This window comes from Primulina tabacum, chromosome 11, assembly GCF_025594145.1.
Source record: "Primulina tabacum isolate GXHZ01 chromosome 11, ASM2559414v2, whole genome shotgun sequence".
In the NCBI taxonomy this organism is placed as follows: Eukaryota; Viridiplantae; Streptophyta; class Magnoliopsida; order Lamiales; family Gesneriaceae; genus Primulina; species Primulina tabacum.
Genome location: NC_134560.1, coordinates 35,127,123 through 35,145,095, shown reverse-complemented (window position 1 = coordinate 35,145,095; position 17,973 = coordinate 35,127,123). Strand labels below are relative to the sequence as shown.

The following is a 17,973-nucleotide window of genomic DNA, read 5'->3' as shown; positions in this document are numbered from 1 at the left end:
TGAGTTACACCCCATTAATTTTTTCTTACACATGTCTGTTTTTTATTGTTATTATTATTATTAATCATAATCACAAAAACTAACCATTGAACTTGTAATATCCCAAAAATTCGAAGGTCCACGTGAACCGTATGCACGCAAGATCATCAATTCCTTGTATTTAATTTAATTGTTTTAATTTCATAAATTAATTATGATGGCATATTTACATGTTTAAAATGTACTTTTCTGCATGAATGCATAAAACTGTATTTTTAAAGGTTATTCGAATTGCGATCGAGAAACCGAGACCGATGGCTGAAAAATGGAAAATATTTTTATTAAATAATTATTTTTAATTATTTAAAATAAGGTTGATGTTTTTTCTTATTTTTGAAAATAAGGAGTTTTGAGGTGATTTTATACGCCAGGACGTAATTTTTATCGGTATTCGATTTTCAACAAAAATACGAACGTTTTGACAACCCGGCTAATAATTTCACAAACTTTCCTAAACGAAATAATTTTTAAATGCACAATTGGGCTTATTGGGCCTATTATACTATACTAATGGTCCCAAGCTTGTATACTATTATTTTACCAAAAATAAAATCCCAAAACCCTACCCTTTATTTTATAAATACACGCCCTACCATAATATTTTAATTACAAGACTCCTCCTCCATCAAAATCACACGGCACACACGTGAATTGCAAGGGAAATGCTTCAAAATTGTTGAGGAATTCAGCCAAGTTCTTCTCGTCGTCGTTCTTCGATTCGTCAACGAAAATTCGTGCGTAAATTACGCGAAGACACGCCATATTTCTTTCTTTTTCTCATCTATCACACCCTAATATTTATTTGATCATGAATTGTATGGAAAACAAGTTTCACTTTTATTATTTTCAATTATCCATCAATATGAATTTTTAAGGCATGGTTTTTTGATCCAGAACATGATTTATGTGTTCATGAAGGGGCTGCCATGATTAGAGAAGGTTTAAGGGTTGTTTTTACACGAGTTAAAATGTGCTAGATTACACGAAACACGCTGAACACAAGAAACGAATAAGCTGGAACCGAGTTTGCATGTTTTGAACCAAGGTTCAGGTTTAAGGGGATAGGCCTTGCATAGCTCGGCTCGGATCACAGCTGGGTCATGGTCTGAGTCGGGTAAGGAGTCCTAGCGTGGCTAGGACTCAAGAGACACGGCTAGGAAGGAGTCCTAGCTCCACCCAAGAGGAGGCGCGCAAGTGCAGCAGCGAGCGCAGGGTTTGTGGCTTGGCCAGGGGGCTTCGGGCTGGGCTAGACTAGGTCCCTAGTGTCCTAAGAGGGTGCACAAGGGTCTGGGTCAGGGGCTGGCTCGGTGGTTAGGTCCTAGGCGAGAAATGGTAGAGTCCTAGTGCAACATGGTTCTCGGCCGTTGCTTGCTATTGATGGTGGGAGGCTTAGGTTGGGCTAGGGTGAAGTTCTATGGGTCCAGTAGGTCCATGAGGGTCCAGGGGAGGTATGGTCCGAAGATGGCTCCGGGTTGCTTGGGCTTGGCTCAGTGAAAACGTGACATGGTTTGAGGTGTAGCTTAAGAGTTCGAAACTTAGGGTTTTAATGGCTAGGTATTGAAATGTGGTTCAACGGGGTCGAATCATGGTTCACGAGGGCTAAATAAATATAAAAATTCTATATTTAAAATTTGAGAATTTTATGTTATAGTTTTAATTAATCCGGAATTAAAACACATTAATATATTATAATTAAATAATAAATAAAAAGCCATCGATTTATGCTAAATAAAAATATGATAAATTTTATGTAAGCTTAAATAATTATTTGGATGGTCTAGAGTCAACGAAAATAAGAAAGAGTCAAAATTGTGAAATTTTACGTATAGGGGTAAAACGGTAATTTTACACCTAGAAATAATAAATGTCATGACAGTGCTCTGAATGTTGTTTTATATGTTTAAATGGTTATTTTAAATGTTTATGAATTTTATGATATAATGTTGACGCTAAAAGACGTGATGCATGCTTGGTTTAAAAGAAAAATGATACTTATATGCATGAGTTTTATATGAAATATTGAAGGATATGAAGTAATTGTGACTAATACGCATACGATGATATATTAATACGTAAGGCCAGGGCTCAATTGACGGGTGATAGTGTCGCTAATGTCCCCGCAGCCCAGTACTGTTGTTACATGTAGATGGATCAATCGCCCCCAATACGAATACGAAAGTCACAACTAACGATCTGAATTCAACGAAAGAAATACGTATATGTATATGATGAATATGAATATGTTGATGATGATATGAATATGAATATGTTTATGTTGATATGGAAAATGTTTAAGTTTATGCATGATCATGAAGTTATTTTACGTAAAAATAGTTTCACTGTTACATGTGATCTGTATATGTATTATTTGTTATCAAGAATATGGTGTGTTGAGTCTTTATACTCACTAGGTGTGATTGATGCAGATGAATATGATAATAATAATAATGGAGGTCTTGATGGTTGATCTGACTGGACTGAAGAAGCACATAACCCGAGGACCAGCGCTTATATTTTCCGCACTTATGTTTATGATTTAGGATTTTAAATTTATGTTAAAGATATTTTTACGACTTTGATTATACTTTTGAGTGGTTTTTGAGAGGTTGTTAGTTTTAGCAACATTGCTAAGTTAGGAGTTGAAAACGTTTAATGATTTTATGATTTAAACTATTTTTTTTAATTTTCAAATATTGGTTGGTTGTTTTATTTTTAAAATGGTACAACTCATACTTTAAAGTATATACGTATATGTATTATTTTGGCTGAATCTTGTAGGATAGGAAAAAAATTCTAATATTTTTTAAGAAAACGAGTAATGGACGTTTCAGAACTCATTTCATTTCTTTATATTATTTATTTAACATGTGTCATTTTATTACTATTATTCTCAAATTTTAAAACTTAATATTTTATATTTAAAAATTATATGAAATTTTTAGTTGATGGTATTTTACGTTGAGATTTAAAATTTTCGCTTATTCTTATTTTTGTGGTAAAATCATATAGAATGTTAAAAATCAATATTTTAAAATTTAAATATTATAATAAATTTATATAAAAATATATATTCTACCCATTTATAAATTCTAATAAAATTACTCTAGCTATTGTAAATGCTACAATACAAGAAATACAATTACTTAAATCTTCAAAACTACATAGCTTATTTATATATTTATTCAATTTCTATTTTCCCTCCTGCTTCTTCCGCTTTAACACTAGTAAAAATATTAAGCATATCCACAAAATAAATCACGTTTCTTCAATAAAGTATAAAGCATATGTATCAAAATCACATAAAAACATGATACCATAAATCGTAAATTAAATACCAAAGACATGATTGCTCTCTCAACAAAAAATTGAAATTAGAAAACTTTTTCAATTCGAATGAACAAAAGACATGTTCTAGCATTGTGGTCCAAAATCTCCAAACGTTGTCCTCATAGCATCGAGGTTTCCAAGCAACTTATAAGAAATACATCAGATTTACAACAATTAATTATTATTCTACGTAATAAAAATATCCATGTAATCTAAACATATACGACACAAATCGGAAAAAATTATGACTTGAATCTTGCATCAGATTTTGACTGAATCCATTAAAGTTGTTATGCAATCCATATTCCTTAATAATCAGTTTGTGAGTATAATATCAATGAATTTATTCATGTAGACCTACAATAAAAAAATTTACTTATAGTGTGTATTAGAGTGCTGATTGATGGAGTTGAATATAGTACTTGAAATGACCAAAGCATAGGAGTAGGAGACATTTATTGAGTTCCAATTTGATTTGCATGAAATAAATTATTAATTGTTACTCCAATCGAAGATTCATTTCTTGCATATTGACAGTTTATATCATACATGTTGTACTTTTCACCTTCCTTTCAACAAAATAAAAAATTAAATTTTTTTAAACAATATGAAAGTTATAGTGTTATCGTTCAGAATAATATAAAATCAAATAATCCACAACATAACTAAAATATAAAATTGAGGTAATGTGTGATATTTTCTTTTCTTCCCCTTTGAATCCCAATGACTTTTCATATAAGAGTTTTTAACTCTGTTTGATTTAACAAAAGAGAAATCACACACAATTATTTGAAAGGTCTTGAAGACTTCTTATCAATTTTTTCACATCAGCATGAACCACACTTTTGGTGACAAGATAATAACAAAGCCTCATCATTTGATTCTTGTACACAATATCGATGATGTTCCTTCACCCGAATCCATCCTGCGAACTTCTTCAGCAAGAATTTGATCTCTGACATCATTGAATTGTAGCTTTCTTTTTCCAACAGAGTTGCTAACCGCTGCCCGCATATGTTCCCAATTGTCTGATAAAGACGCCAAAAGAATAAGTGCCCGAATCTCATCATCAAATTTAATTTCACCAGATGTTAGCTGTGAAACAATCGTGTTGAATTCATTGATGTGTTTAGCCACCGATGCATCTTCTCTCATCTTCAAATTAAATAACTTCTTCATTAGATGTACTTTTTTATTTGTCGATGGCTTTTCGTACATGTCCGACAAAATGGACATCATATCCTCCGTTGTTTTTGCCTCCGCCACGTTATGTGTCACATTCTTCGTTAGAGTCAATCGTATTACACCTAACACTTGCCGGTCAAGAAGCTTCCAGTCATCATCCTCCATCTTTTTCGACTTATTTCCTAATAGAAGTTAATGCAACTTCTTGCTATACAGATAATCTCTAATCTGTAACCGCCTGAACGAAAAATATGTTCCGTCGAACTTGCTGATTCCCGGTCCCGATCCATCATTTCCAGCCATCACTTCTCTAGCTTTAGCAAAAAATCTAAAAAATCTTTTCTGATGTGAAAGATCAGACAAAACTGCAACCACAAAGCATACTCAGAATTCTTAAGAATTTTCACAACAAGGCTCTGATAGCAGTTGTTGGGAGATTACACCGAAGCGATGCCAATCACGATGATAATAGTACCCAAAATGCGGAATAAAATAATCAACAAGAACACAAAGATTTACGTGGATCACCTAATATAGGCTACGTCTACATAACACTGCAACTTTTATAACTGAAAGAAATATTACAACAAGTGTATAAATATCATATAATTAAGAGAAAGTTGTTAGGAAAATCAACAAAAACATCAAACCGAGAACATGATTCAAATACCCAATTCTACGCTCTCTCGCCCCTGATTCTCCTAGCAAGCTGAATATCCTTGGGCATGATGGTGACTCTCTTGGCGTGAATAGCACAAAGATTGGTGTCCTCGAAAAGCCCAACAAGGTATGCCTCCGCCGCCTCCTGCAGCGCCGCCACGGCGGAGCTCTGGAACCTCAGATCAGTCTTGAAGTCCTGAGCAATTTCTCTGACCAGCCTCTGGAAAGGAAGCTTGCGTATGAGGAGCTCAGTGGACTTCTGGTACTTGCGGATCTCACGGAGGGCGACGGTTCCGGGGCGGAAGCGGTGGGGCTTCTTGACTCCGCCGGTTGCGGGGGCTGATTTCCTGGCGGCCTTGGTGGCAAGCTGCTTTCTTGGGGCTTTGCCTCCGGTGGACTTTCGAGCAGTCTGCTTCGTACGCGCCATGGGAGATGGATTTTGGTGGAAAAATCTCTGTAGAAATTGAAATCTGGGAGTGGAAATCGCAATGACATGGCGGAGGGATGTTGGTGTGTTTATATAAGCGGGAGAGGGAAATTTTGAGGTAGGCTAGAATTTGTGTTGGGGAAGACCGTTGATTGGGTTTTTGTTCGACGGTGGAGATTGAAGGAACGAAGGGCTTCGTATTGCAATCCTTGTGATGGTTTAGTATCGAATTGAATATTGCCACGTCATGATTATGAGATTCGGGAGGATCTTCGCTTTTATAAATGGCAAAATCCCTTTTTTTATTATTTTTAATTATTAAATTTTTTGATTAAATGTTTTAAAATTAATATGAAAATAATATTATTTATCACTCATGTGAAAAAAAAGACATAAATTTCTTGAATAGGTCTTTTGTGATACGGTCTCACGTATCTTTATCTGTAAGACGGGTCAACCCTACCGATATTCACAATAAAGAGTAATATTTTTAGCATAAAAAATAATAATTTTTCGTGAATAACCCAATAAAAGATCCGTCTCAGAAAATATGACAAATGAGACCGTCTCACACGAGTTTTTCCCAAATTTCTTTAGTATAAATAAATGACCATATACAATTTTATATCTTTTCAAAATTTAAGCAAAAAACTTCTCCTTGTTTTTGTTTGCATTTCTATCCAAATTTTATTTTAAAAAGAGCAACAACTATAAATAATTTTTCTAAAAAATTTAGTTAATAAAAAAAATTTATTATTTGTCACTATTCTTTGTTTTGTTAAAAAAATAATTCATTAAATAACAAAAATTTTAAAAAAAAACATAAAAAAATCACCCGATTGATGGTTATTCTTACTAGAGTTGATTTGTGATAATCCAAATATTTATTTAGCATTAACATTATTTGTTTGCTTAAACTAGTAAGAATAAATAAAATTCATAGAGGGAAGATTAAAAAAAAATAAAAGATACAGTGATCGTATAGTGTCGTAAAACCTTATTCATTTTTACTTTATTTTTTTGGATTTTATACAAGTGTTCGAAGACCTTGTACACCGTACAATTGGTACGATGTCATTCTTTCTCTATAATCAAAAACCCATTTATTTAAAAAAACTATAATCAAAATCCATAGATTTAAAAAAAAAAAAAACCAAATAGATCAACAAATACAGACATGCTCCAAATGTAAAATTGAATTTATTTATAAACGATAAACTACATGGCATTAAAAAAGATGAATAGGCTAATAAAAACTTATGTTATAATGTCGATAATGCTCTTAATCCAAACATGATCTATCTATTATAACATAGCTCGGCTACCAGAAATATTACATACCCTCCTCGGCAAAGGGAAGGGACACAAAATAATGTAATTACTTTCTAACTCAAAATTGCTCATCAGCCAAATCATTCAGCGCCAGAAATTTAAGGGGGATAATTTTTTTTCCCATTTACCTTGGTAAATATTCCAACCACCTCGCGCTGCCATCGGGATCAACCTGATGCACCTGCAGCAGCCTCTTTATCAGTTTCCCCTTGCTCTTCTTTCACAAACTGCTCGATCAATTGGCGCTGCCTCTGGGTCAAGTTTCTAACGAGAAGGCATAGAAGGACAAATTAGTCGAAATAGATAGCATCTTCTTACATAACATATTCGTCGTATCTTGATGCAAATTTTTAGATGCTAGTAGAATATGAATTTTTTGTATGAAAAGGAACTGAACTTGTAGATTAGAGAATGAAACATTTCGAAAGAAAAGAAAAGGAATGTGCTTGAATATGCGATAGATAACAAACAATTTCACACAAGAAAAGGAGAGAAGAGCTACACCTACTACATCAGAGGTACTTACGTTGGAATGCTGACGGTGAAATGAACATACTGATCTCCGAATGAAAAGGAGTTTCTGACTTTAATACCTGAATAAAAAGCATTAACAATCTTCAGTCCTGGATGGGTAGCATCATATGCAAAATTTGTAAAAGGGGAAGAAAATGGTAAGGCAAGTACAATCTATTGACTTTTTTATTTTATGTTTTTACAAAATCTGTCTGCCCAGTGACATAAAATGGGGAAAAAGTATATGTTTAAACACAGTAAATTCCTGACAAATTAGAATGGCACTTACGGACATCAAAAAGCTATTTCTAATGGGCTTTACAACAAAATATCTTAGCAAAAGCCAAAACCTATGAGTGCCACAGGTATATACATGTTTGGGTGGTTTAAACCCTCCATAGCTTGGCTGGTCTTTTTCTTTCAAAAACACAGATATGCCTAGCATGAAACGCAACATGACCATGCGACCAAAATAGATTATTCCAGTAATACCAAAATAGATTGTTCCAGTAATGCTACTGGAACTCATTCTAATGCCAGTACATATATAACGCTCAGATGCCAAATAGACACAACTCACAAGCCAGCAACTACATGAAAATAGCAAGATTGGTGGCAAACAAGTACGAACTAATGGTTATAATATCTGAACTCATTGATTGAGGAGCCAGAGTTATATAACCAGGAAAAATCCTACCTTTTTTCCTTAAGACAACCTTTTGGCCAGGTTGAGTGCCAGGGCGAACCTACAAACCAGGGGTAGAACGAGATTCAGTGGGTAAACACCCAATGAAAGTTTAATAGCAATAGTAACGGATAACAGTAAGAGTAAAGCGTCCTACACCAAAAAAGCATTTGGACTAAAACACATTAAACCCAAATACCAACCCCCTCTCCAAATCTAAACCCAAAACAGAAGAAGACAGAAAAACTGAGAAGTAAATCCAAAATCTCATCTGAAAAAGGAGAGTAAAATATGAAGATAGAAGCGACACCACTAACAAGAAATAAATCGCTAAAGAAACCTCAGACCGACCTTAAGAACAACATCCCCCGACAGGGTGGGCACCTGGATGGTTCCTCCAAGAATTGCCTGCAAATAGAAATTGTTCATTAGCTAATCTCGCTAAAAGAACAGGTCATCAGGCATTAAAAAATAGACATCAGGACAACCATCAATTTGGTTCTTCATGTAAAAATTAAATCATTTAGCATAATACATCTTTATGCAGGTAACTTGCTATCAACACGAATTTAAGATAAATGCAAATCAAACCACTAACAACTAGCAGTTTGGGTAAATAAATAATTTTCTTGATCTACTACCAAAATGAAAGAAAAGAGTACTTGAGAGGTATTACCTGAGTGATGCTCAAAACAGCATCAACATGGATATCAGCCCCTTCTCTACGGAATACTGGATCTTCTCTAACCTGAAAATTGCATCCATATTCCATCCAGACGTCAGTGTGTAAGTTTCCAACCACATTCGAGCTACCTTATGCAGAGAAACAAAATGCAGTGATATATCTAAGCAAGAGACCTTGATCATAACATAAAGATCACCAGGTTGATTCCCATCAGGATCTGCACCACCACTTCTGGGAACCTTAATAGTTTCGTCGTTGTCCACCCCTGCAAGTCAACAATGTAGAATCAAATGAAAATTTTTCTCATGGCTGGACCTTTGGCACACACAAAAATAAATACAAACAATGAATAACCATATACTCCTCAACTCACATTTTGCTAATTGTTACAACTGCATTCTTAACCCAGACCAACAAGTAAAGAGCCAAGTTCGAAAATACTACTGAAAGTTAGCCACAACCGGAAATCAATTCCAAAATGAATAGATATTCTAACATAATGGCAAATTTCACAAGCTTTTTATTGGAGTACACTTCAAAGAGAAAAACTGAATTTGGCTAATTACTAGTGAAAATAACTGGTATTTCTCTACTTAACAGCAGTAGGTTAAACTACATTAACTGATTTAACAGGCAAAATATCAAGGTGCATCTTATTAAATCTCCATTAACACTGAGGTTGATGAAAATAATGTACATCGAGTTTCCAAAACAGGAGGAAACTGCTGACCCAGAAGCCATAACTGCTGTTAAAAAGAACATAAATAATGACTAAATTTATTATAGACTCACCAGCGATGACTTTCAATGTAACTGTTTTCGGCCCTCTCAACACTCGCTTGCCCTTGCAGGACTTGCAGAAGCTCTGGTTGAAATTTGAAGTCAGAAGATACAATTATTCTGAATAATTCGTTTAAATTATCTCTATTTCACCAACAATAATAAAAAAGCTACCATAACAGCAATTAGTAATGGCCGCATGTCCATAACTTCAAGCCAGAAACAGCTTTGAATAGGCATAAGCAGATATCTCTTAATAGAATTCAGAATTACTTTAGACTCGATTCAAGTTTAAAAAAACAGCAAAATGCTATTGCCAATATCTTTCAACATTTGGCATCACAAGGAACGTTAACATAAACAAGTTAACAACTGACTTGATATCATAATCTAGACGAGGGTAAACAGTACAATTTATTAAATCTATAACCCAGGGAGTATATACCAGTATGAGAAAACATTATCCTTTATCCAATGCAATGTACTTCCATGAATGCATCAGACAAACCTAGGGTATATAATAGATCTAGTAACGTCGCGATCATCCTCAGCCTCTAAAGCCATTTTATAAACTGCCTAGATCAATTATACCCAATCACAGGAAAAATGGGATACTACAAATCCTCATGAGCGCCCAGTACATCAAATCACAATAACAAACCAAAAAAACTATCAAGTGGGTGTGTTAAAAAATAATAATCATAGAACAAGTGAAATGCCATACCGATACAATTTTTCCAGCTCCTCCGCAACTTGGACAAGTAGATTGAAGTGTGAAAGGACCATTTTGTGATATAATCTGGGTTGGCAAACCAAAATAGTAATATGAATGTCATAGTTAATTTTCAAAAAAAACTCAAATGTTAATATAAATTCAGGAACTCAGGTAGTGGGCCAAAGGGACTCACCATGCCAGAGCCTCTACAACGCTTACAAGTTTCAGGCTTAGTCCCAGGAGGGACACCAGTTCCACCTAACACACACAAGAAGAATTATTAAAGTCAAGGTATGAGAAAACATAGTGGAATCCTCAACTTTCTTGTCATGTAGCTCAAAATCAACTTAACAAAGTTAGGATTCAAAGAAAATGAACAAAGCCAGAGAATCCTGAAGGGAGCTTCATGGATTCTGAAGTTGTCGAAGGAAAGATGAAAGCCAATACCACAAGTTTCGCAAGCCAAATCAGTCAGGATTGATAGGGTTCTGGTACATCCTTGGACAGCTTCCATAAACGACAGTTCAACAGAAACCTGCATCAATGTCTCAAATTAAGAGAACGTATTAAAATCACTAAATTTGTGATAGATGATTGGACAAAAAGTTTTAACCTTGATGTCTTCACCACCCATGTTCCTATTGAAGATGTTGAAAATCTGATCTTGCAATATATCATACCAAAACACACAGAGATTAGATCTTCCAAACATGAGCAGAAACCATAAGGAAAACCGAGGAAAAAAGGTCAAAATTAGGATGAAAAGTTCAAGTGTTAATATGTTAAGGTCCACTGCCTTGAAGTCGCCTGTTACCAGTTGAACCCATGTCAATTAATAACTTATACATCCTCTTTCATCATAAGTACCAGTGAGTTCAGTAACTCTCATAATTAGACCATACAACTTAAGGGACTGTGAAAGCATCAAAGTTCCCGTGGCTGTATTGTGTATTTAGGTTCTATCACCCCAAACCAATTTCCAGCCTAAGTGAGGGAGCATCCAAAAGCTACTGGTCGGTGAGTTCCACACTTGCAATATTTACTATATATCAGGCTTCTGAAGAATAGATGGGGTGATGGTCAACAATGCACCCCCGTATACAAAGCTAGTTACTCCAAAAAAAATTCTCAACCTAGAAAAGCTAGTTTTTGGAGCAGAATAACTAAATTCTTCTTCTGTATGCTTCAGCATTGTATCATTGTATGTTCTTGCAATTTCTGGATACTACCCTTCTAATATTTCTCCTATAAGACTGCAGCAGAGTATCGCTATTTTACAGCAGCTTCAGTCCCTAACACATCCCAATACCCGATCAATTGCAACTCTCTTACTATTAGCACTGGGAGAGAATTACGAGTCCAAGACATTTGAGAAAACAATGAGAGCTATAAACATCGTTAACAACAGAGATAATTTAAGATCATAAGCTTACATCTGCATTTTTAAAGATGTCCTGGAAAGGATTAAAACCAGCTCCTTCAAATGGATTAAATCCAGGACCTCCACCATTACTGGCTTGCTCAAAAGCTTCATGACCAAGCTGTTAAAGGTACATTTTTTCAGATTCAAACAGTAAAAGACAAATAAAGAAATTTTAGATGCAACTGAAAAAATGAGAATAAAGTATTCCTCCACCATGCACACAAGCAATTGTTTTACATCACAGGTATAGTAGATTTCTGTCATCATATGCAACCATGCACTTTGTAAAACATAGAGCTCAGTTAATATAATTTTTAGAAAACTTGCAAACTTAAGAGTCCATGTGGGCATTAGGATGCTATTATTATATGCTTTAAGTAAGACACATTGGATTGTAACAAAAATACATGGAACACAAAATTTCTTTATAAAGGACTTATACAATGGCACATCCGCACAAGTGATTTTCATTTTGAATTTTTCTTGGAAAGTTATATGTACAGAAAGAAAAGTTAAGGAAGGCTTGCTGCAAAAGTTGTCAGATATAGATATATGCATCAAACAGTACTCCTAAATATGCCAGGAAAAGTCACTTGAAATGCATGTCGAGTACACATAATCACTATTGGGTTTGCTATATTACTTTTACGAGATAATACATTAATAAATATTAAATACAGACTTAACATGGCATAAAAAAACTGTTGGAGACAACTATGAAAAATAAGAAAAAAATTGAGACAATAAATAAATAATTCAATTATGCTATTCATATTAAAGAAATCACATAAAATAATTCATCTAAATTTTATTGAAACACATCTTTAATCATGTTAAAAAATAAGGTAACGTATTTGAACGTATAAATTAAGTATATCTTGATTAAGTGTGGGTAAATTTCTTATCACATACTATCAGTTTGTACAAGAAGCCTAAAAAATATATTCATTAACTGCATCCATGTCTTCAAAATTTTATCTTGTTCCAAGCCAAGTCTTATGATCCTAATATACTATTCACTTATTTTCTAACTTAAACTTTAGCATTAGCCAACACCACTTCCTAATGTTTACGAAATCAATTTTTCACTTTCTAGCCACATCACAAAAATAATTAAAAGCACTTAGCTGCTTACAACTTTCGCATTTACCATGTACATAATTGCACTTATATCATTTCACTTTTCATCATTTAGTTTTCTTCTTTTCCTCTCTATATCGAAAAAAATTCTAAGATTCAATTTTGTTTAGAGGAGTTCAATTAAAGGACCATCTTAATTAATTTGGGAACGACAATCAAGAAAATAGAACTCTAAAATTAGATCCTACACTCAGAAAAAACTGTGGCTCTTAAATCATTTACAATATAGCATAAGAAAGAATAATATGAATGTTGAAGTAAATGGAGCCATCGATGCAGACTAATGAAGTTATAAGATTTTCAATTTTAAAGAAACACATTACTTGCAGATAAATATATATTTGAAACCTGGTCATATTGCTGGCGCTTTTCTTCATCTTTCAACACCTGCCAAAATTTTGGATAACAAGTTAAATAAAAGACACAAATCTAGAAGCTTATGCCAATAAATGCCATTGCTTTCAGAATGTACCTCATAAGCCTTTTGAACTTCTTGAAATTTCTTTTCAGCTTCAGGGTCACTTTTATTTGTATCTGGATGTAACTTTTTCGCAAGCTGCAAAATCGAGGAAATAGCTGAGATTGTGGGCGTAAAAAGAGATGAGAAAAAATAGGAGGGAACCTCAGAAGACAAAAGGGAAAGAAACAAGAATATACCCCATAATAAGATTTCTTGATTTCGGATGCCGTTGCGTTTTTACTGACACCGAGTATATCATAAAAATCTCTTGACAGTTGCACTAATCAGCAAAGGTAAACAGAGAAAAAGAAAAGGAGAATATAATAAGTCAGTCAGTTAACCCAGCAGTTAAAGAGTTAATATGGACTCTCAAACATAAATTAATACCAACATGAATAGGATAATGATTAATGACAAAAGCTAATTGGAGACTGAGCAACTTAAAGGTTCACTATGAGTTTTATCACATAAACATAATAAAGAAATAAGTAGACTTATTATACTTAATCAATATATTATGGTAGCTGATCTTCGGCTACCAGCGTACTTATTAGGCAATCTCTTCGTGGTTTGAAGGAGATATAAAAAGACCCAGAAACTAAGATTGAGTCATTAAGGAACGATCAATTAATGCTGCTAGTGCGTTATCCAGTCAATCAAACTTTTAATTGATACAAATAGATAACATCGATATATTAACAAAAATTATCATTTTCTTCAATAATTTGATATTAGGCTGACTGCTGACAATAATATGTAGCTTCTTATAATAAATTAATATAAATTACACTACATAATTTATATTTTTCTTCATGAGTTCCTCATTCCAAACAATCAAATTCCAAGTACATGAAAATAATCATAAGAAAATCCCAGAACCTCAACAAAGAAAAACACAAAATATAACAAGATAACATGTTAATAATACCAGTGGCATGAATCAACCGTGCTGCTCCCAGATTGCTATTGAATAATCCTAGCCCCAGCCAGTGTTTTTCACCACACTCTGCATTGCATCAACCAAAGAGCAAAAAGAAAACATCAGACACCACATAATTCAAGGAATAAAAATAAAATGAGTAAGAAAATGGAACCTCGGAGATAATTTCAAGTACCATTTCTAAAATCGGAATTAAAAAGGGCCTTCGACCGATCGCACAACGCGGAGCTGAAGCTCCTGCGGTCCCCATTCCATAAAGATTCGTACAACTGCAAATCAATCAAATAAAAATAAATATCCATTAAAACAACAACAAGTACATAGCAAAATGTAACATTATTCAAAGACAATGTGAAAAATAATGCATACGGAGGGAGGGGGACTGTGAAGGAGCAATGAATTGAGGCAGCGGCGTGCGAGCCGGAAGCCGTGGCACCGTACCATCGGTTGGTATCTGACAGTCAATTAGGACCCCTAAGAGATAATTAAAACCCTAAAGAAACCCTAATTATTATTCAATTTGGAGAAGAAGTAAGCCGATAGAAGGTTCTAGTGAGGAGTGGATACGCTGAAAATGATCCAAGGAACCGAACCGACAAGATGAACCGGTCAGGTTGGTCTGGTTGTGTTTTTTTTCCCCCGGTTATGATATTCAGGTGAGCTTCCGCGATTTTTCTTACCAAACTTCCCTCTAAAATATGGAAAATTCAAACTTGTAAAAACTAAATACGTATCTTAAATCTTAATTTTTTATAAAAGTTAAATGAACACATCCCTGCACGAACTAAAAATATGACGAATTGAAATATTTTGATGATATCTCAAAGATAAGTTATCAAATTGATCAACGGGCAAAACAAATACAAAGAAAATTCATGATGATACAAGTCATATTTCAGATTGGCTAGTATAGTTCGGACGTCATCTATGTTAACTTGACGCTACAAGATCGAGCTGGATGACACGAATACAATAATTGTCAGCGTCCGGTTAATATAAATAACGTCTGAACTAGTCTACCCATCCTGAAATATAAATTTAGCAAATTGAGGTTTCTTTTGAACCGTTTTGATTACTGATATATCAGATATTATCAAAATATTTCATTTCGTCAAAATTTCAGCTTGTGTAGAGGTTGTTCGTGCCATTTTTTTAGAAAGTTAATGTCTAAGATGTCTATTTTATTTTTGAGAAGTGTGTATTTTCGATATTTCATGTGGAAGTTTGATATAAAAAACTCGAGATTTCGAATTTATGTGGATTTGAAGTCACCTTAGAACATGAGATGTTTGTAAGAAAATTGTGACCCGTAAAATAAACGTGTTGAAAATTTGTACACGGCAGCCTCAAATTTTGAAAATTGAGATGCGTGTACAAATTTGATTTGAATCTCGAGCTCCCAAAACACTCGGTGATGGTATGAGTGTGCCTATAAATACCGAAGGCATTGAGGTCCCTAAACACACAATCTCATACAGAAAATACACCATCTAAAGGAGTGTTGAAGTGTTTAGAAGGCTTCAACCGAAAGGAAATCAGAGAATTTCAAATTTTTCAATGGCCGGAGGTAATTCTCGATTAAGCTTCCGCATATTATATATCATGTTCAGTATACGTAAAAAACATGATTTTGAGAAAAATCTCTAACATTTGGTATCAGAGCAACTATACCTCTGTCTTGAAAATATTTGTTTTCAGATCAAGAAATTTAAGAAATTTTTTGAAGTTTTACGTAAGAAATTTGAAACTTGAAGTTTGAACATAATAAACATAATAAATTTACCTGAAAATTTTTTCGGAAAATTTTCTTCTTAATCGGAGTTTCAAGTTCTAAAATAAAAATTTTTGGGAACAAAAAATTTTCGGGAAAAAAAAATGCTACTTGTTTTTTCTGAAAATGGAGGATGAAGAAGATGAAAGATTGCAGCAAAATGAAAGACTGCAAAGTGATGATTGAGTCAATTGAATTCGGTGAAATATGAATTATTCGGACAGAGTATTAAATTGAATGGGACCTCACATATTTATATAATGCAAAGTTGTGTCCGCATAAATTTTTTTTTTTTCAAAAAAAATATATTTAATTTCACGGGATCCACTCATTTGAATTTGCTTGCAAATTGTCGTTGGATTTTTATTATTATTATTATTATTATTATTATTATTTAAATAATAATAATAATAAATAAATAATGATTAATGTGTAATTAAGTTATTTGTATAATTCGATATACATATAGCATTTGGTTAAATAATTTGTACACATTAAAGTAATTTCAAGTTCGACGTAATTTCTAATACATGTTTAGAAATTATTTATGCATGTTAGATAATGTCAAATATTATGAATAAGTGTTTGATTTGTACACGCAAATTTAATATTATGTTTGCATTTATTCTAGAAATTTAAATGCAAATTGTATTGAAAAATATTTTGGAAAAACAATATTCACATTATGTTCATATTAAATTATATTAAGTTGTTTATAATTTGAAATGGACATATCAAGTAAGATGTGAATATAATAAAATATTTCAGATATTCACAAATGAACAAATAATCCTCACTTTATCACTACTCTGATAAAAGAGAAAAACTGATGAGGAGCCCACATTTTTATGTAAATGTGATCATCACTTTATCACTACTCTGATTGAAGAGAAAAACTGATGGGGAATGTAATTGTTCATATTAAGTAAAAATGTGAATATAAAGTTATTTTAAGAAAAAATTTGGCTTATAAAGATTCACATAAATGTGGATAATTAAGTTGAATAATAATTATAAGGTGACGTAAGAAAACATGATCTGAGGGAGTTCTTCATAGATCGGTTTAAACTGCCTTGACTAGCCACTGGTCTCCCTGATGAACGTTGCTCTGACTAGGAGTTAGATATTTAAAGGGCCTTAGCCCTACCTATATTTCCTGGGAGCACTCTTAGAAAAGTGTTGATTGCGAAATAATTATTATATAAAGCATTAAGGAAAGCCAAAATTTTGTCCGGTGAACCGTATAATTTTAAATAATTGAGGAATAGCCACTGCATCATTAATTAAAAAAAATTATACATTAAGTGGATTTGGATCACATAATGGACATCAATTGTAATTAATTATATAAACATAATAAAATTTACCCCACGTGGATTTTTATTATATTTATATAACTAATTAGGTTAAAATATCAAATTATATTTTTCTTAATTTACCCACAGGAGTTAAGGAAAATACATTTTGATAGTTTTATCATAAAGTTACAGAAAAATCTTATTGAATTAAAATTTTAGCCCACAGGCAAATTTTATGTCACTAGATTTTAAAACATGAATTACATTAGTAAAACATGATATTGTCTCAAAATTTTAAGCATATGATATTTTGTGCAGTTATGTAATCTGCGAGTTTTTCTGATATGAAATGTGACATTCCCGAACTAAAGAGCGACAATTATAAAATATGGAAAGAAAGAATTCTTCTTCAATTAGGGTGGATGGATATTGATTATGCTATACGAAAAGACGAACCATCTGCTATTACTGAAAACAGCATTCCGGATGATGTTGATCTTTATGAAAAATGGGAGCGATCTAATCGACTATGCGTAATGTTCATAAAGACCAAAATCTCTGCTGGTATGCGTGGTTCTGTCGACCAGCATAAC

General features: G+C 33.3%; 2 protein-coding genes across 2 annotated transcripts; both read right to left on the bottom strand.

Moving 5' to 3' along the window:
• Window positions 1-5,150: 5,150 nt before the first annotated feature.
• Window positions 5,151-5,715, bottom strand: LOC142518320 (histone H3.2). Its single transcript, XM_075621085.1, has one exon. It carries the CDS (start codon window positions 5,636-5,638, stop codon window positions 5,228-5,230), a length of 411 nt encoding a protein of 136 aa, XP_075477200.1. The 5' UTR covers window positions 5,639-5,715; the 3' UTR covers window positions 5,151-5,227.
• A 1,103-nt stretch (window positions 5,716-6,818) lies between these two features.
• LOC142518647 (chaperone protein dnaJ GFA2, mitochondrial-like) lies at window positions 6,819-14,930 on the bottom strand. Its single transcript, XM_075621439.1, has 18 exons — window positions 14,681-14,930; window positions 14,487-14,580; window positions 14,300-14,377; window positions 13,569-13,651; window positions 13,384-13,467; window positions 13,260-13,298; window positions 11,782-11,889; window positions 10,962-11,006; window positions 10,796-10,883; window positions 10,542-10,606; window positions 10,358-10,432; window positions 9,646-9,718; window positions 9,027-9,118; window positions 8,845-8,916; window positions 8,520-8,576; window positions 8,181-8,229; window positions 7,497-7,563; window positions 6,819-7,234 (listed from the first exon to the last, which is right to left on the bottom strand). The coding sequence occupies exons 1-18, from the start codon at window positions 14,753-14,755 to the stop codon at window positions 7,138-7,140; spliced, it is 1,341 nt and encodes a 446-aa protein (XP_075477554.1). The 5' UTR covers window positions 14,756-14,930; the 3' UTR covers window positions 6,819-7,137.
• Between the last annotated feature and the right edge of the window lie 3,043 nt (window positions 14,931-17,973).

Excerpts from the sequence above, each read along its gene's own strand:
- LOC142518320 (XM_075621085.1), bottom strand. The coding sequence starts at position 5,638 with ATGGCGCGTACGAAGCAGACTGCTCGAAAGTCCACCGGAGGCAAAGCC.
- LOC142518647 (XM_075621439.1), bottom strand. The coding sequence starts at position 14,755 with ATGGTACGGTGCCACGGCTTCCGGCTCGCACGCCGCTGCCTCAATTCA. Across the intron at positions 14,581-14,680 it reads TTCACAGTCCCCCTCCCTCC|TTGTACGAATCTTTATGGAA; the intron begins GTATGCATTATT and ends ATTGATTTGCAG. Across the intron at positions 9,119-9,645 it reads TACATTGAAAGTCATCGCTG|GGGTGGACAACGACGAAACT; the intron begins GTGAGTCTATAA and ends GTTGACTTGCAG.